This window comes from Oncorhynchus mykiss, chromosome 1 (genome assembly GCF_013265735.2).
Source record: "Oncorhynchus mykiss isolate Arlee chromosome 1, USDA_OmykA_1.1, whole genome shotgun sequence".
NCBI classification, from domain to species: domain Eukaryota; kingdom Metazoa; phylum Chordata; class Actinopteri; order Salmoniformes; family Salmonidae; genus Oncorhynchus; species Oncorhynchus mykiss.
The window spans coordinates 77,220,968-77,236,269 of NC_048565.1; the positions used below are offsets into that span (position 1 = coordinate 77,220,968).

The 15,302-nt window shown below is 42.6% G+C and overlaps 1 protein-coding gene across 35 annotated transcripts in view; it reads right to left on the minus strand.

The window, feature by feature from the left end:
- Nucleotides 1-15,302, minus strand: part of LOC110529831 (ankyrin-3) — a 165,430-nt gene that overhangs the window by 72,597 nt on the left and 77,531 nt on the right. The window contains exon 1 of one of the 35 annotated variants that reach the window (XM_036985918.1): nt 15,054-15,230. The exons of 33 other annotated variants lie outside the window; for them this stretch is intronic. In XM_036985918.1, coding sequence (XP_036841813.1) covers nt 15,054-15,056 — 3 coding nt within the window. In that variant the 5' untranslated portion in view covers nt 15,057-15,230. Of the gene's footprint in view, nt 1-14,538; nt 14,913-15,053; nt 15,231-15,302 lie in introns of those variants that run through there. One more of the 35 variants, XM_036985908.1, reaches the window with a different exon arrangement.

Here is a 15,302-nt window from a genome sequence, read left to right on the forward strand (position 1 = left end):
TTTCTTCTTATCCCATACCAGGACGTTGTGATGCCAGCAGCGTCAAACACATTATATCCCATGACTCCTGAATCAACACAATGGTGGGTGGTCCTGATTGTCACTACCGAGACTTCTCTCTTCTGGTACAGACAAGAGAGACACACTCAGAAGACCTCCTCTAGACAGAGAGAAGGGCAATTCCCTGTGTCCCTGAGACTCTGAATTTTCACTATAAAAATGAATGTCAAACAAAAACCAATGGCTGTAAAGTTTAAATAAAATTTTAAAAATCTGCACAAGGACTAGTTTTAACAATTTCCACTGAACATTTTACAAAAACACATCTACTTGAAGAACAATGCAGTTGCAAAGTTTGGTAACAGAATGACGGTTTGTAATGTTTGTGCTATCATTCTGTTACCAAATTTTGCATCTGCACTGTTCTTCAAAGTAAATGTGTTTTTGTAAAAATGTGTTTGTAAAATGTTTTAATTAGACACTGTGCATATAGTTGCATGGTGTGTTTAACTTTGCAGTCATTATTTTTTGTTGACATACATTTTAATGTGAAATATAAGAGTCTCAGTGTCACTCTGTGGCCGTGGAATAACTGCATTATCCTTCTTCTGCTTGGTTCTTCATTAATTTAAAATAGAAAGAGGGCTTTGTGCACAAAAATAAATGACAACAAGCAATTTTTTGATTTTGCCCATTAAACAATTGTGTGTGCATGCGTGAGTGTGTGTCAGTGCATGCGTATGTATGAGTGAGTGTGTGCGTGTGTGTATTTGTGTGTGTGCGCGTGTGAATCCGTCTTATCAGCTCACGTCAGATTGTTCTGTTTGTGTCTGGGATACTTGACAGAGACCGACACATAGCAGAGTCTGCATATTTTGCTGGCTGTAATTGTATGAAGTTGATTTCTAAAACCCAGCACCAGTGCACATGTCCTCAGAGCATGCAGTTGAGACAGACTGCTACATAACAGGAGCTCAGAGCTAAAATACCCCTGAATTAAACCAAGTCCCAGACCTTCTAATTTTAGCACATTTCCAGAGACACTTACAGTAAACTGGCAGACCCAAACAACATGAATGCCACAACCTTTTCCACACCCACATACTTTTCCAGGAATAACTGATGGGCAAAAGCTGGCTTGACAAACAGCCAAAATATAAATGACCAAGACATTTTTCCAGATTGCTCCAGTGATAGGGAATCAGAGTGGACTGTGGGAGCAATTTCAGAAGAAGCGTGTGTGTGTGAATCCCACAAGTGAGTGGAGAACCTATTCATTTCCTTGAAGTAAAACACATTAGCAGAGATCTAGTAGTATCTTAGTATCTCCGCTGTAGAATACATACAGTGCCTTGCGAAAGTATTCGGCCCCCTTGAACTTTGCGACCTTTTGCCACATTTCAGGCTTCAAACATAAAGATATAAAACTGTATTTTTTTGTGAAGAATCAACAACAAGTGGGACACAATCATGAAGTGGAACGACATTTATTGGATATTTCAAACTTTTTTAACAAATCAAAAACTGAAAAATTGGGCGTGCAAAATTATTCAGCCCCCTTAAGTTAATACTTTGTAGCGCCGCCTTTTGCTGTGATTACAGCTGTAAGTCGCTTGGGGTATGTCTCTATCATTTTTGCACATCGAGAGACTGATTTTTTTTTTCCCATTCCTCCTTGCAAAACAGCTCGAGCTCAGTGAGGTTGGATGGAGAGCATTTGTGAACAGCAGTTTTCAGTTCTTTCCACAGATTCTCGATTGGATTTAGGTCTGGACTTTGACTTGACCATTCTAACACCTGGATGTGTTTATTTTTTAACCATTCCATTGTAGATTTTGCTTTATGTTTTGGATCATTGTCTTGTTGGAAGACAAATCTCCGTCCCAGTCTCAGGTCTTTTGCAGACTCCATCAGGGTTTCTTCCAGAATGGTCCTGTATTTGGCTCCATCCATCTTCCCATCAATTTTAACCATCTTCCCTGTCCCTGCTGAAGAAAAGCAGGCCCAAACCATGATGCTGCCACCACCATGTTTGACAGTGGGGATGGTGTGTTCAGCTGTGTTGCTTTTACGCCAAACATAACGTTTTGCATTGTTGCCAAAAAGTTCAATTTTGGTTTCATCTGACCAGAGCACCTTCTTCCACATGTTTGGTGTGTCTCCCAGGTGGCTTGTGGCAAACTTTAAACAACACTTTTTATGGATATCTTTAAGAAATGTCTTTCTTCTTGCCACTCTTCCATAAAGGCCAGGTTTGTGCAATATACAACTGATTGTTGTCCTATGGACAGAGTCTCCCACCTCAGCTGTAGATCTCTGCAGTTCATCCAGAGTGATCATGGGCCTCTTGGCTGCATCTCTGATCAGTCTTCTCCTTGTATGAGCTGAAAGTTTAGAGGGACGGCCAGGTCTTGGTAGATTTGCAGTGGTCTGATACTCCTTCCATTTCAATATTATCACTTGCACAGTGCTCCTTGGGATGTTTAAAGCTTGGGAAATCTTTTTGTATCCAAATCCGGCTTTAAACTTCTTCACAACAGTATCTCGGACCTGCCTGGTGTGTTCCTTGTTCTTCATGATGCTCTCTGCGCTTTTAACGGACCTCTGAGACTATCACAGTGCAGGTGCATTTATACGGAGACTTGATTACACACAGGTGGATTGTATTTATCATCATTAGTCATTTAGGTCAACATTGGATCATTCAGAGATCCTCACTGAACTTCTGGAGAGAGTTTGCTTCACTGAAAGTAAAGGGGCTGAATAATTTTGCACACCCAATTTTTCAGTTTTTGATTTGTTAAAAAAGTTTGAAATATCCAATAAATGTCGTTCCACTTCATGATTGTGTCCCACTTGTTGTTGATTCTTCACAAAAAAATACAGTTTTATATCTTTATGTTTGAAGCCTGAAATGTGGCAAAAGGTCGCAAAGTTCAAGGGGGCCAAATACTTTCGCAAGGCACTGTAAATGCCTGTTTCCTTTTCCAAACACAAGCCCCTAGGACAGAACAGTGGCAGTAAGCTATTCGTGTAATTTCTTTGCTTTCAACATTGAAGAGATTAGTGGTACATACTGTATGGAAAAATGCCATAATGTTTCTCATTTAAATATTTTCAGTAATAAAACTGTAGTGCAGTGACTATGTATATTAGTATAGCTAAAGAGCATTGTTTTGTACATAACAGAGGCAATAATTGTGAATGTGAATCTGAGGAGGGCTAATATCAAAAGTGATGACCATCCTATGATCTCTCCAGTGTTGGACAACTCCTCCTTGGCCTAAAACACTACGTGACACCTGTCCTTCACCGTGAACTGTTCAGCCAGCTGGCAGACTCCTTTGCCCATTTAACTATCCCATCCACTCCAGACCACGTCATTAAATTACCCCTGGAACTCTTGCGCCAATTGGTATTTTATCAGTTAGAGACAACACATTATCTCGATGATTTGTAGTGACATTGAGCTCTGGACACCAAAATATCCAAAACAAAACATGCAGATTTATTTTTTTCTTGTGCAAATACACAAGCATACAAACTTTCCCACAGTGTATGGTGGCTGTAAGTGACTGTCAAGGATCTCTGAGAATAGCGTATTTGTTCAGTGTCAGATGCTTGATTCAGACTTCTGACATAAACATGTGAGGCCTCTTACTGTTCCGCTGTCTCATTGCTGTTGACAGTCAGACAACGACACATTCATTTATTTGTCAAGCCATGACGTCAACATACAAAACGCAAGACATGCATTTGTAAGTACCGTCCTTCTTTTACTTTCTAGACAAGCACACCAGGCTAAATGTACTTATTGTAGCCTATGCAATTTCATTATACAGAATATAATTTGGAGTTTTTAAAAGTACAGGATCATGGATGGTGTTTTTGCAGGATACTGTGCTAGTGCTCCTCTGAAGCCTTGTGCCACATTAATTGAAGAGCCCGCCCATTTAAGCCTATATAACTGACTTATGTTCGTCAGACATTTATTTCACAAGCTATAAACTCTCTCCATGGTCACCACTCTCACCAAGACATTGATGAAGTGATCACGTGCAGTGTTTCCCTGAAGACGTTTTGCTATGTCTATCATTCACCATAAGGGAATCACTCAGATTCCCCGTTGTTCTTCAACATTCTGCTGTAACGTATCTAAAGGGGATAACCTCTCAAGGAAATTGAAGTGGGAGGATGAGTGGGAGGAGGAGAGCGCGTAGATGTGGGAAATAATTAAACAACGAGCAAAGTGATCATGCTGTTTGTATGTTGCTGCTATGAAAGTGAACTGTATGCGATGGTGATCAGGGGAGTATTCATTCCGACGATTCTGTTGAAAAAACATTCTTAAATGGAAGCAAACAGATCAAAAACGGGGATAAAAATACCTGAATTTGTGCAATAGAAATGATTACACCCTAGATCAGCTAGATGCAGGCAAGAGTGTGCAAGGCGGTATTGAATGTGTCACTGTCTGTCACATTGATTACTCACATTTTTACACCTACGTGGTAAACTTTCACTAATAAGCTAGGTTGTAGCAACCTCATGATGGGATAGGGAAAATGTTTGTATCATGTAGTTGCCTAAACCTATCGCTGTTACATTGAGCTGGGTGAATGGAATATGAGTGACAGTCATCCAACATGCTGTAATAGAAATAAGGCCATGCGCATAAAAAATAAATAATCGTCTTCCCTTATCTTAAACGGCACTGACCGCCCCTGATGTACATGGACTGTACAAAACATTAGGAACACCTGCTCTTTCCATGACATAGATTAACCAGGTGAAAGTTATGATCTCTTGTTAAATTTACTTCAATCAGTGTAAATGAAGGGGAGGAGATGGGTTAAAGAAGGAATGTGTATGTGTGCCATTCAGATGGTGAATGGACAATACAAAATATGTAAGTGCCTTTGAAAGAGATATGGGAGTAGGTGCCAGGCGCACCAGTTTGAGTGTGTCAAGAACTGCAACGCTGCTCGGTTTTTCACGCTCAACAGTTTCCAAGAATGGTCCACCACCCAAAGACATCCAGCCAACTTGACACAACTGTGGCAGCATTCTTATGGGACACCTTGTAGAATCTATGCCCCGACGAATTGAGTATGTTCTGAGGGCAAAATGGGGTGCAACTCAATATTAGGAAGGTGTTCCTAATGTTTTGTACACTCAGTATACAAAGGCAACTAGGCAACAGTCATTTAAAAGCATTCGCTCTATCCCAGGCAAATGACTAGTGACACGAGTGACAGTCATTTCAAATATCATCCCATCACATTCAAGTCGGAGAGAGAAAACCGTCTTTGTGTATGAAGCCTTACAGAGGATGGAGACAGATTATCTTTGAAAATATGATTAAACTTTGCAGAGCAGAAGTTCAAAGAAATTAGGCCATTAAAGAGTAGGCTAAGCCTGAAGGAATCGCATTAATCTACAGTTAGATAAAGCTGGATGTCAAAGGAACGGAGGCTCCGTCGTTCTGATTCCCTGTTAAAAGAAAAAGCTCTAATTTACTGATTCAGTCTAAATTAGAGCTTTACTTACTTACAGCATCTCACAATGGCAACCATGTGGCACATTTAATGTTAAGCTGCTGTAAAAATGACAATCAATATCTTCATGTACAGTATGCCTATTAGGAATGTGCTCTGCTGTGTGTATCCTCCTGTATCGAGGCAGAGTAGAGCTGCAAAGATTTTTTTTGCTGAATTAGTGTTTGGCCCAGATTTCACTTATGACATCATTGAGTCCGGGGATTACTGTTTTGTGTGAAGTGATTTTCTCTCCAATATCTCCCACTGACATGATGTCAAACTGACAGGTAGGTAGTATTATGGAACAAAAACACACACACCCCCACACAGAGGCACCGCAACGCATCAACAGACCGATACCTTACAGATTCTGCGCGCGCGCGCACACACACACACACACACACACACACACACACACACGTCAGTGCTCCAGACTGCTGGTTAGCTCAGTTGGAGCCCAGAACCCGTTGCATTGTCTCATTTATCCCTGGCCCCCCATCAATACAAAAACACAGCCTAGGGCCACATGAGCTCAGAACGCCCACCAGTGCCAAAGAGCATCGCCCCACCACACAGACATGCACTTTCCACGGGGGAAAAACAACACGGTTGACAGGTTAATGCATACATTGTGGAGCTGTTAGATAGATATAATTGCAAATCGTTACAAATGGATGTTTTTCTAAAGGCCTGTTGGTGTGGATGGATGTGGACCCATACTAGAATAGTGAATTAATTATAATGGGGTTGTATTGATAGCAGGATTGGAAGCACTTCCATTTGTTTGCATTAACTCACATTGGCCGATTGTGAACAACCATTACAATACAAATCCCCATAGATCTCAAAGACATTTACTGGCGCTACATAATGGTTAACCCCGGGTAAAAACTGTCAAAGCCAAAAACAGAATATCATTATGCCTGGATGATGTTGAAGTGTAAAGGATGCAAGAGAAATGAGTGATAAGTGACTATGCTACATGTAATATCAGTTTAGTGACCTTCATGCAGAGGATGGTATGCGGTTTCAGTGTAGATCTATATTGCACATGGACAATGACGTGTAGAATAGCTATTTAGATTAATTTAATTGATGGAAGCTCACAGACAAAGAGTGTATAAAACATTAGGGCATGGACTCTACAAGGTGTTGAAAGCGGTGCCTGGAGCGGTCTTCTAGTGAGGCTTCGGATGTGCGCACATCACCCAACACTTCAGAGTATATTACTCGCTAATGTCCAGTCCCTAGTTAACAAAGTCAACGAAATTAGGGCAAGAGTTGCTTTCCAAAGAGATATCTGGGATTGTAACATACTCTGTTTCACAGAGACATGGCTAGCTGGGGACATGCTGTCGGAGTCCGTACAGCCAACAGGATTTTCAGTGCATCACACCGATAGGAACAAACATCTCTTCGGTAAGAAGAAGGGTGGAGGTGTATGTTTCATGATTAACGACTCATGGTGTAATTGTAACAACACGAGCACGCCCAATTTTTCAGTTTTTGATTTGTTAAAAAAGTTTGAAATATCCAATAAATGTCGTTCCACTTCATGATTGTGTCCCACTTGTTGTTGATTCAGTTTTATATCTTTATGTTTGAAGCCTGAAATGTGGCAAAAGGTCGCAAAGTTCAAGGGGGCCGAATACTTTCGCAAGGCACTGTAGGTATGTAACAGTTTGGGTCCAGGGTGTGTCCCCCTTTGAAGAGGGGGATGACTGCAGCAGCTTTCCAATCCTTGGGGATCTCAGACGATATGAAAGAGAGGTTGAACAGGCTGGTAATAGGGGTTGCGACAATGGCGGCGGATAGTTTCAGAAATAGAGGGTCCAGATTGTCAAGCCCAGCTGATTTGTATGGGTCCAGGTTTTGCAGCTCTTTCAGAACATCTGCTATCTGGATTTGGGTAAAGGAGCTGGGGAGGCTTGGGCGAGTAGCTACGGGGGGTGGGCGGAGCTGTTGGCCCGAGGTTGGAGTAGCCAGGAGGAAGGCATGGCCAGCCGTTCAGAAATGCTTGTTAAAGTTTTCGATAATCATGGATTTATCGGTGGTGACCGTGTTACCTAGTGCAGTGGGCAGCTGGGAGGAGGTGCTCTTGTTCTCCATGGACTTTACAGTGTCCCATAACTTTTTGGAGTTAGAGCTACAGGATGCAAATTTCTGCTTGAAGAAGCTGGCCTTTGCTTTCCTGACTGACTGCGCGTATTGGTTCCTGACTTCCCTGAACAGTTGCATATCGCGGGGACTATTCGATGCTATTGCAGTCTGCCACAGGATGTTTTTGTGCTGTTCGAGGGCAGTCAGGTCTGGAGTGAACCAAGGGGTATATCTGTTCTTAGTTCTGCATTTTTTGAACGGAGCGTGCTTATCTAAGATGGTGAGGAAGTTACTTTGAAAGAATGACCAGGCATCCTCAATTGACGGGATGAGGTCAATATCATTCCAGGATATCCGGGCCAGGTCGATTAGAAAGGCCTGCTCGCAGAAGTGTTTTAGGGAGCGTTTGACAGTGATGAGGGGTGGTTGTTTGACTGTGGACCCGTAGCGGATACAGGCAATGAGGCAGTGATCGCTGAGATCCTGGTTGAAGACAGCAGAGGTGTATTTAGAGAGCCAGTTGGTCAGGATAACGTCTAAGAGGGTGCCCTTGTTTACAGACTTAGGGTTGTACCTGGTGGGTTCCTTGATGATTTGTGTGAGATTGAGGGCATCTAGCTTAGATTGTAGGACTGCCGGGGTGTTAAGCATATCCCAGTTTAGGTCACCTAACAGAACAAACTCTGAAGCTAGATGGGGGGCGATCAATTCACAGATTCACAGTTCACAGTGTCCAGGGCACAGCTGGGAGCTGAGGGGGGTCGGTAGCAGGCGGCAACAGTGAGAGACTTATTTCTGGAGAGTAATTTTTAAAATTAGTAGTTCGAACTGTTTGGATATGGACCTGGAAAGTATGACATTACTTTGCAGGCTATCTCTGCAGTAGACTGCAACTCCTCCCCCTTTGGCAGTTCTATCTTGACGGAAAATGTTATAGTTGGGTATGGAAATCTCAGAATTTTTGGTGGCCTTCCTAAGCCAGGATTATATTACCGCCTGGTATGGCAACTGCACCGCCCACAACCGTAAGGCTTTCCAGAGGGTGGTGCAGTCTGCACAATGTATCACCAGGGACAAACTACCTGCCCTCCAGGACACCTACAACACCCGATGTCACAGGAAGGCAAAAAAGATCATCAAGGACAATAACCACCTGAGCCACTGCCTGTTCACCCCGCTTCCATCCAGCAGGTGAGGTCAGTACAGGTGCATCAGAGCTGGGACAGAGAGATTGAAAAACAGCTTCTAACTCAAGGCCATCAGACTGTTAAACAGTCATCACTAGCACAGAGAGGCGGCTGCCTACCTACAGACTTGATATCATTGGCCACTTTAATAAATGGAACACAAGTCACTTTTATAATGCCACTTTAAGAATGTTTACATATCTCACATTATTAATCTCATATGTATATACTGTATCCTTCACTATCTATTCTTTACTATTTATTGCATCTTAGCCGCTATGTCATTGCTCATCCATATATTTTATACTCATATATTCTCATCCCAATGTGCATCAGGTTTTGTTGTGGAATTTGTTAGATATTAGTTTTTTTTGTGGAATTGTTAGATATTACCTGTTTGATACTGCTGCACTGTTGGATCTAGAAGCATAAGCATTTCGCTACACTCGCAATTACATCTGCTAACCATGTGTATGTGACCAGGAAGGCTGGCCCATGTTGACTCCAATGCTTCACAGAGTTGTGTCAAGTTGGCTGGATGTCCTTCGGGTGGTGGACCATTATTAATACACACAGGAAACTGTTGAGAAACCCAGCAGCGTTGCAGTTCTTGACACACTCAAACCTTTGCGCCTGGCACCTACTACCATACCCCGTTCAAAGGCACTTAAATATTTTGTCCTGCACATTCACCCTCTGAATGGCACACATACACACACATCCACATATCCAGCACACATACACAATCCATCTCAATTGTCTTAAGGCTTGATGTAGGCTGAGAGCCCACACCCAGGAACCAAATATAGGGGAGAGATAATTATACTTTACAAAAATATAAATTCAACATGCAACAATTGAAAAGATTTTACTGAGATGCAGCTGATATGAATCAGTCGATTGAAATAAATTCATTAAGCCCTAATCTATGGATTTCATATGACTAGGAATACAGATATGCGTCTGTTGGTAACATAAACCTTTTTTTAAAAATGGGCCTCACAATAAGCCTCAGGATCTCGTCACAGTATTTCTGTGCATTCAAATTGCCATAGATACAATTAAATTGTGTTTGTAGTCTGTATCTTACGCCTGCCCATATCATAACCCCACCGCCACCATGAGATACTCTGTTCACAACGTTGATGTGGCCCTAGGCTGTGACAAGACAATTAGATAAGATGGCGCCGAAGAGCAAAGAAGATGGCCAACGTTTTACATGCTCCTAACCAACTGTGCTATTTTGTTCGTTTCTTTGCAGTATTTGTAACTGATTTTTTTGACTTATTTTGTACATAATGTTGCTGCTACCGTCTCTTATGACCGAAAAAATAAATTCTGGACATCAGAACAGCGATTACTCACCTCGAACTAGAAGAAGCTTTTTCCTTTAACGAGTCCGACGAGAAGGATATACTGCTTTACCGGGAACAGGCCCAAATCCCCGTCATTTGCGTGGAGAAAAGACGGAGGAAAAGGGGATGCAGGCAGGACTGCCTTCTGAGAATCCGTAGGCGAGCGAGTAAACTCCTACTGCCATCCGTTCTACTGGCTAAAGTGCAATCATTGGAAAATAAAATTGATGACCTACATTATTAAGACATTATAAAAATTTAAAAACTGTAATATCTTATGTTTCACCGATTCGTGGCTGAACGACGACACGGATAATATAGAGCTGGCGGAATTTTCCATGCACCGGCAGAACAGAGAAGCTACGTCTGATAAGACGAGGGGTATGGGTGTTTGTCTATTTGTTAATAACAGCTGGTCCACGATGTTTAATATTAAAGAAGTCTCGAGGTATTGCTTGCCTGAGGTAGAGTACCTTATGATAAGCTGTAAACCACACTATCTACCAAGAGTTATCATCTTGTCATGACTGTCCTGATCAGGTCAGGTTACAGGAGACCACAACCCTACAGATTATCTGTCAACCCCAACAGAGGAGGAGCGATCTAGGGGTCTGAAGATGTGAGGGGGTTTTATGACCCCTCACACCCCTGGTAAATCTCAGGCCACAGACAAATTCCCTTGTCCTGTTACTATGGAGAACCAGCCTCAGAACATTAAACATGAAATAAAGGGACTTTGGAACAATGATTTCCGTCAGCCACAATGGTGGGGTCATGACGATAGATGGAATATGAAAATGTATGTAATTTCTGTTTTGTTAATAGATGACGTTTTTACGAAAACATTTTAACGTTAAAAGTTTTCCTAGTATATGTTTGATGTTTATACATTGTACATTGTGTGGAAAATGTCCAAATCAAAGAGAATGTTTTGGTAAAGATGAAATGGGAAGTTAGTTGTCTAAAATTGGATTTGAGTAAAATCTAGACCTTGCCCTTAATTTGGTACGCCCAGAGAATTTCCCTAAAGGCGGTTACGCCCACTTTTGACCCAAGGGTATAAAAACCACCTAGCCTCCACTCCCCATCGAATCATGGTATCTACACTGTTTCATTCCTATGCTGTGAGCTCTGAGCTACAGAGCTGTCTGTCCTCAGAAGAGCCCTTCCAGAGCAAGGGCGAGGAAACAGACTCCTAAGCCAAAAGGACACTGACATCGTGAGGACAACCAGAGAGTTGCGCCGGAGAAGTGTGTCATTGAGCAGCCTGAACGGTCCACGCGGAGAATCCACGGAGACCTTCCCCACGTAATTACATCATTATATTTTGACCCATAAGAGTGGCAGTTTGGGGCAAGGGTTAGAATAAACATAGCTGACAAATTCACCCAAATGTATATTTCTCTCGTGTACTTTCTCTTTTTCTCTCTCTTTTAAATCCCCATTTTGGGTAACACGTGGCATATTGTGTTGGCCCGTTATTCTAAGTTCTAATCAATAGCCTAGAATGTGTTTTTGTGTATGTGTATCTTTTATCATAATTTTAGCTTTCTAGTAAATAAATACTTAACTAAGATTGGTGTGGTACGAACTCATTGGTGAGACTCGGGTCAGTGCAGATTCCCAGATTATGCGACATTCAGAACGAGACTGTAGAGGTAACTGATTAATTAGCAGCTGTTGTAAAATCGATATTCTGATATTCTTTGAGTTAATTTGGGAAATAGAAACTCAATAAAACTAATTTTCCCATGGTGCCCCAAGTTAATGAGTTAATAATTGCTTGATTCAGTTAATCACACAATTAGAAACCTTTAATCATTCGATGAGCAACAGTCGTCACATTAACTAATACAACGTCACGACAATCTATATTATTCATAGCCGTCTATTTACCACCACAGACCGATGCTGGCACTAAGACCGCACTCAACCAACTCTATAAGGCCATAAGCAAACAATAAAATGCTCATCCAGAAGCAGCGCTCCTAGTGGCAAGGTACTTAAACTTAAATCAGCTTCCCAAATTTTGACCAGCATGTCACATGTGCAACCAGAGGAGAAAAAACTGTAGACCACCTTTACTCCACACACAGAGATGCATACAAAGCTCTCCCACGCCATCCATTTGGCAAATCTGACCATAATTCTATCTTCCTGATCCCGGCTTACAAGCAAAAACTAAAGCAGGAAGTACCAGTGACTCACTCAATACGGAAGTGGTCAGATGACACGGATGCTACACTACGGGACTGTTTTGCAAGCACAGACTGGAATATGTTCCGGGATTCATCCAATGGCATTGAGGAGTATACCACCTCAGTCATCGGCTTCATCAATAAGTGCATCGACGACCCCCACAGTGACAGTACGTACATATCCCAACCAGAAGACATGGATTACCACTTTCAAGGAGTGGGACACTAATCCGGACGCTTATAAGAAATTCTGCTATACCCTCAGACGAACCATCAAACAAGCAAAGCGTCAATACAGGATTAAGATGTAATTCAAGTTCCTTGGTGTCCACATCACCAACGAACTATCATGTTCCAAACACACCAAGACAGTCGTGAACAGGGCACGACAAAACCTTTTCCTCCTCAGGAGACTGAAAAGATTTGGCATTGGTCCCCAGATCCTCAAAAAGTTCTACAGCTGCATCATCGAGAGCATCCTGTCCGGTTGCATCACCGCCTGGTATGACAACTGCTCAGCATCTGACCGGAAGGCACTACAGAGGGTAGTGCGTACGGCCCAGTACATCACTGGGGCCAAGCTTCCTGCCATCCAGGACCTATATAATAGGCGGTGTCAGAGGAAAGCCCATAAAATTGTCAGAGACTCCAGTCACCCAAGTCATAGACTGTTTTTTCTGCTACCGCACGACAAGCGGTTTTGTACACTGCTGCAACTCACTGTTTATTATTTATGCAGTCACTTCACTCCTACCTACATGTACACATTACCTCAACTAACCTGTACCCCCCGCACACTGACTCAGTACCGGTACCCCCTGTTTCTAGCCTTGTTATTGATATTTTATTGTGTTAATTTCTTTTGTTATTTACTTCAGTTTATTTGGTAAATATTTTCTTAACTCTTCTTGAACTGCACTGTTGGTTAAGGGCTTGTAAAGTAAGCATTTCACGGTATGGTCTACACTTGTTGTATTCGGGGGATGTGACAAATAAAGTTTGATTTGACATCAGCAAACCGCTCGCCCACACAACGCCATGCACGTGGCCTGTGGTTTTGAGGCTGGTTGGACGCACTGCCAAATTTTTAAAAAATGACATTGGAGGCAGCTTATGATAGAGAAATTAACATAAAATTATCTGGCAACAGCTCTAGTGGACATTCCTGAAGTCAGCATGGTCCCTCAAAATTTCTGATATCTGCGGCATTGTGTTGTGTGACAAAATTTCACATTTTAGAGTGGCCTTTTATTGTCCCCAGCACAAGGTGCATCTGTATAATGATAATGCTGTTAAAGCTTCTGCATATGCCACACCTGTCAGGTAGATGGATTATCCTGGCAAAGGTGAAATGCTCACTAACAGGGCTGAAAAAAATTGTGCAATTCTTTTTTTTAAAGCTTTTCATGCTATGGAACATTTCTGGGATCTTTTATTTCAGCTCATGAAACATTGGACCAACACTTTACAAGTTTCGTTTACATTTTTGATCAGTGTATATAAGTGTTAAGACTGGGAAGGAAGTTCTCCCCAGGTCAGTGCTACAATGGTATGTGTGCACACACGCGCACGCACACGCACTCACATGCACTCACACGCACTCACACGCACACACTTATAGCAGATCAGAGGACAATTATCAGTGTGGAGAGATTATCCACCAAATTCCAGCGATCCAAAAAAAGACTTGGGAAATCCCCTGCGCAAGCAGCAGGACGCTCTCCGCTGCTCATCTGATTTCCCCTTATCACATTACCTGTCAAGGTCAGCAGCTGTGCACTGGAACCTGACACACAGCATCCTTTAGAAAGTTCGCTCTAGTGCAAACACACACAGTAAATTACAAAAACCCATATTGTCACCAGGATATTTCACTTATACACTGATGCCAGAAAACCAAGATGTCCTCTGTAGTAGGAGAATCAGCCTCTCCAACACAGATAGACATATTTGTGTCCTGTAACCATCCTCTATCCACTACCGCTGCACCGCTAGGCTATACTACAGGGGCTGATGACCTCTGAGCTCTTCACAGTCCAGGATATCAAATCAAATCAATACTAGCCATACTAACTCCTCTCCACAACTCCCCTTCACAACTCCTCACAAGGCAGTAGTGATTGCAAAATGTATTGAGAAAATTCCAGGGAACACTTACTATTGTCAGGAAGTCTGCTGCCTCTTCCACAGCCATGTTGCCCCTCTCGCTTTGCAGTTCAGGAGTGAAACCTGAGCTATCAATTAGTTCTGGCCCAGGCAGCACCACACACAGCACACAGTACACAGAACAGGGAGTGGGACACGGAAGAACAAGGTACCATTGTGTCAGGTGACCAAGTAAAAAAACAAAAAATAGCCAACCTAGCAAAACCCAAAATAATGCTTCCTTCCACCGCGTGGTCGATGCACCATAGAATGAAAGGATGGAGGCAGAGAGGAGAAGAGGTGGGCTTCTGTATCTAACCTTTCAGGAGAAGTAAACAATCCCCTCTGTCAGTGTTTGTCTCTCTCTGACATATGAAAGGACACACGTCAAATCCCCTATTCCCTCTCCCTCCCTCTTCCCCTCTCTTTCTATGTAAACAAGGGCAAATCCCTTCTGCTTCCCAGAGCTCACCCAGAATGTACCCTAGAGAGGGGAGGGTAGAGGACAGGAGGTACACCCTGACTTACCATATTAGTAGATAGCACTTCCTCCTCCTGTCTCTCTCTCTCTCTCTAAGGCTCTCTCAGAGGGGGGTAAATGGAATCGTGATATCCAAGGATAGGGAGGGAGGAAAACACTGAAAATAGCAGCTGAAACAAATACTTTTGCTAAAAGGGGTTGACTGGGCCATGTCAACCCACTCTCCTCACTCTGTCACTCTCTCTCCCTCTTCCTCCGTCACTGCCAGCATGAGGCTCTTTATTGTCATCCTGCTT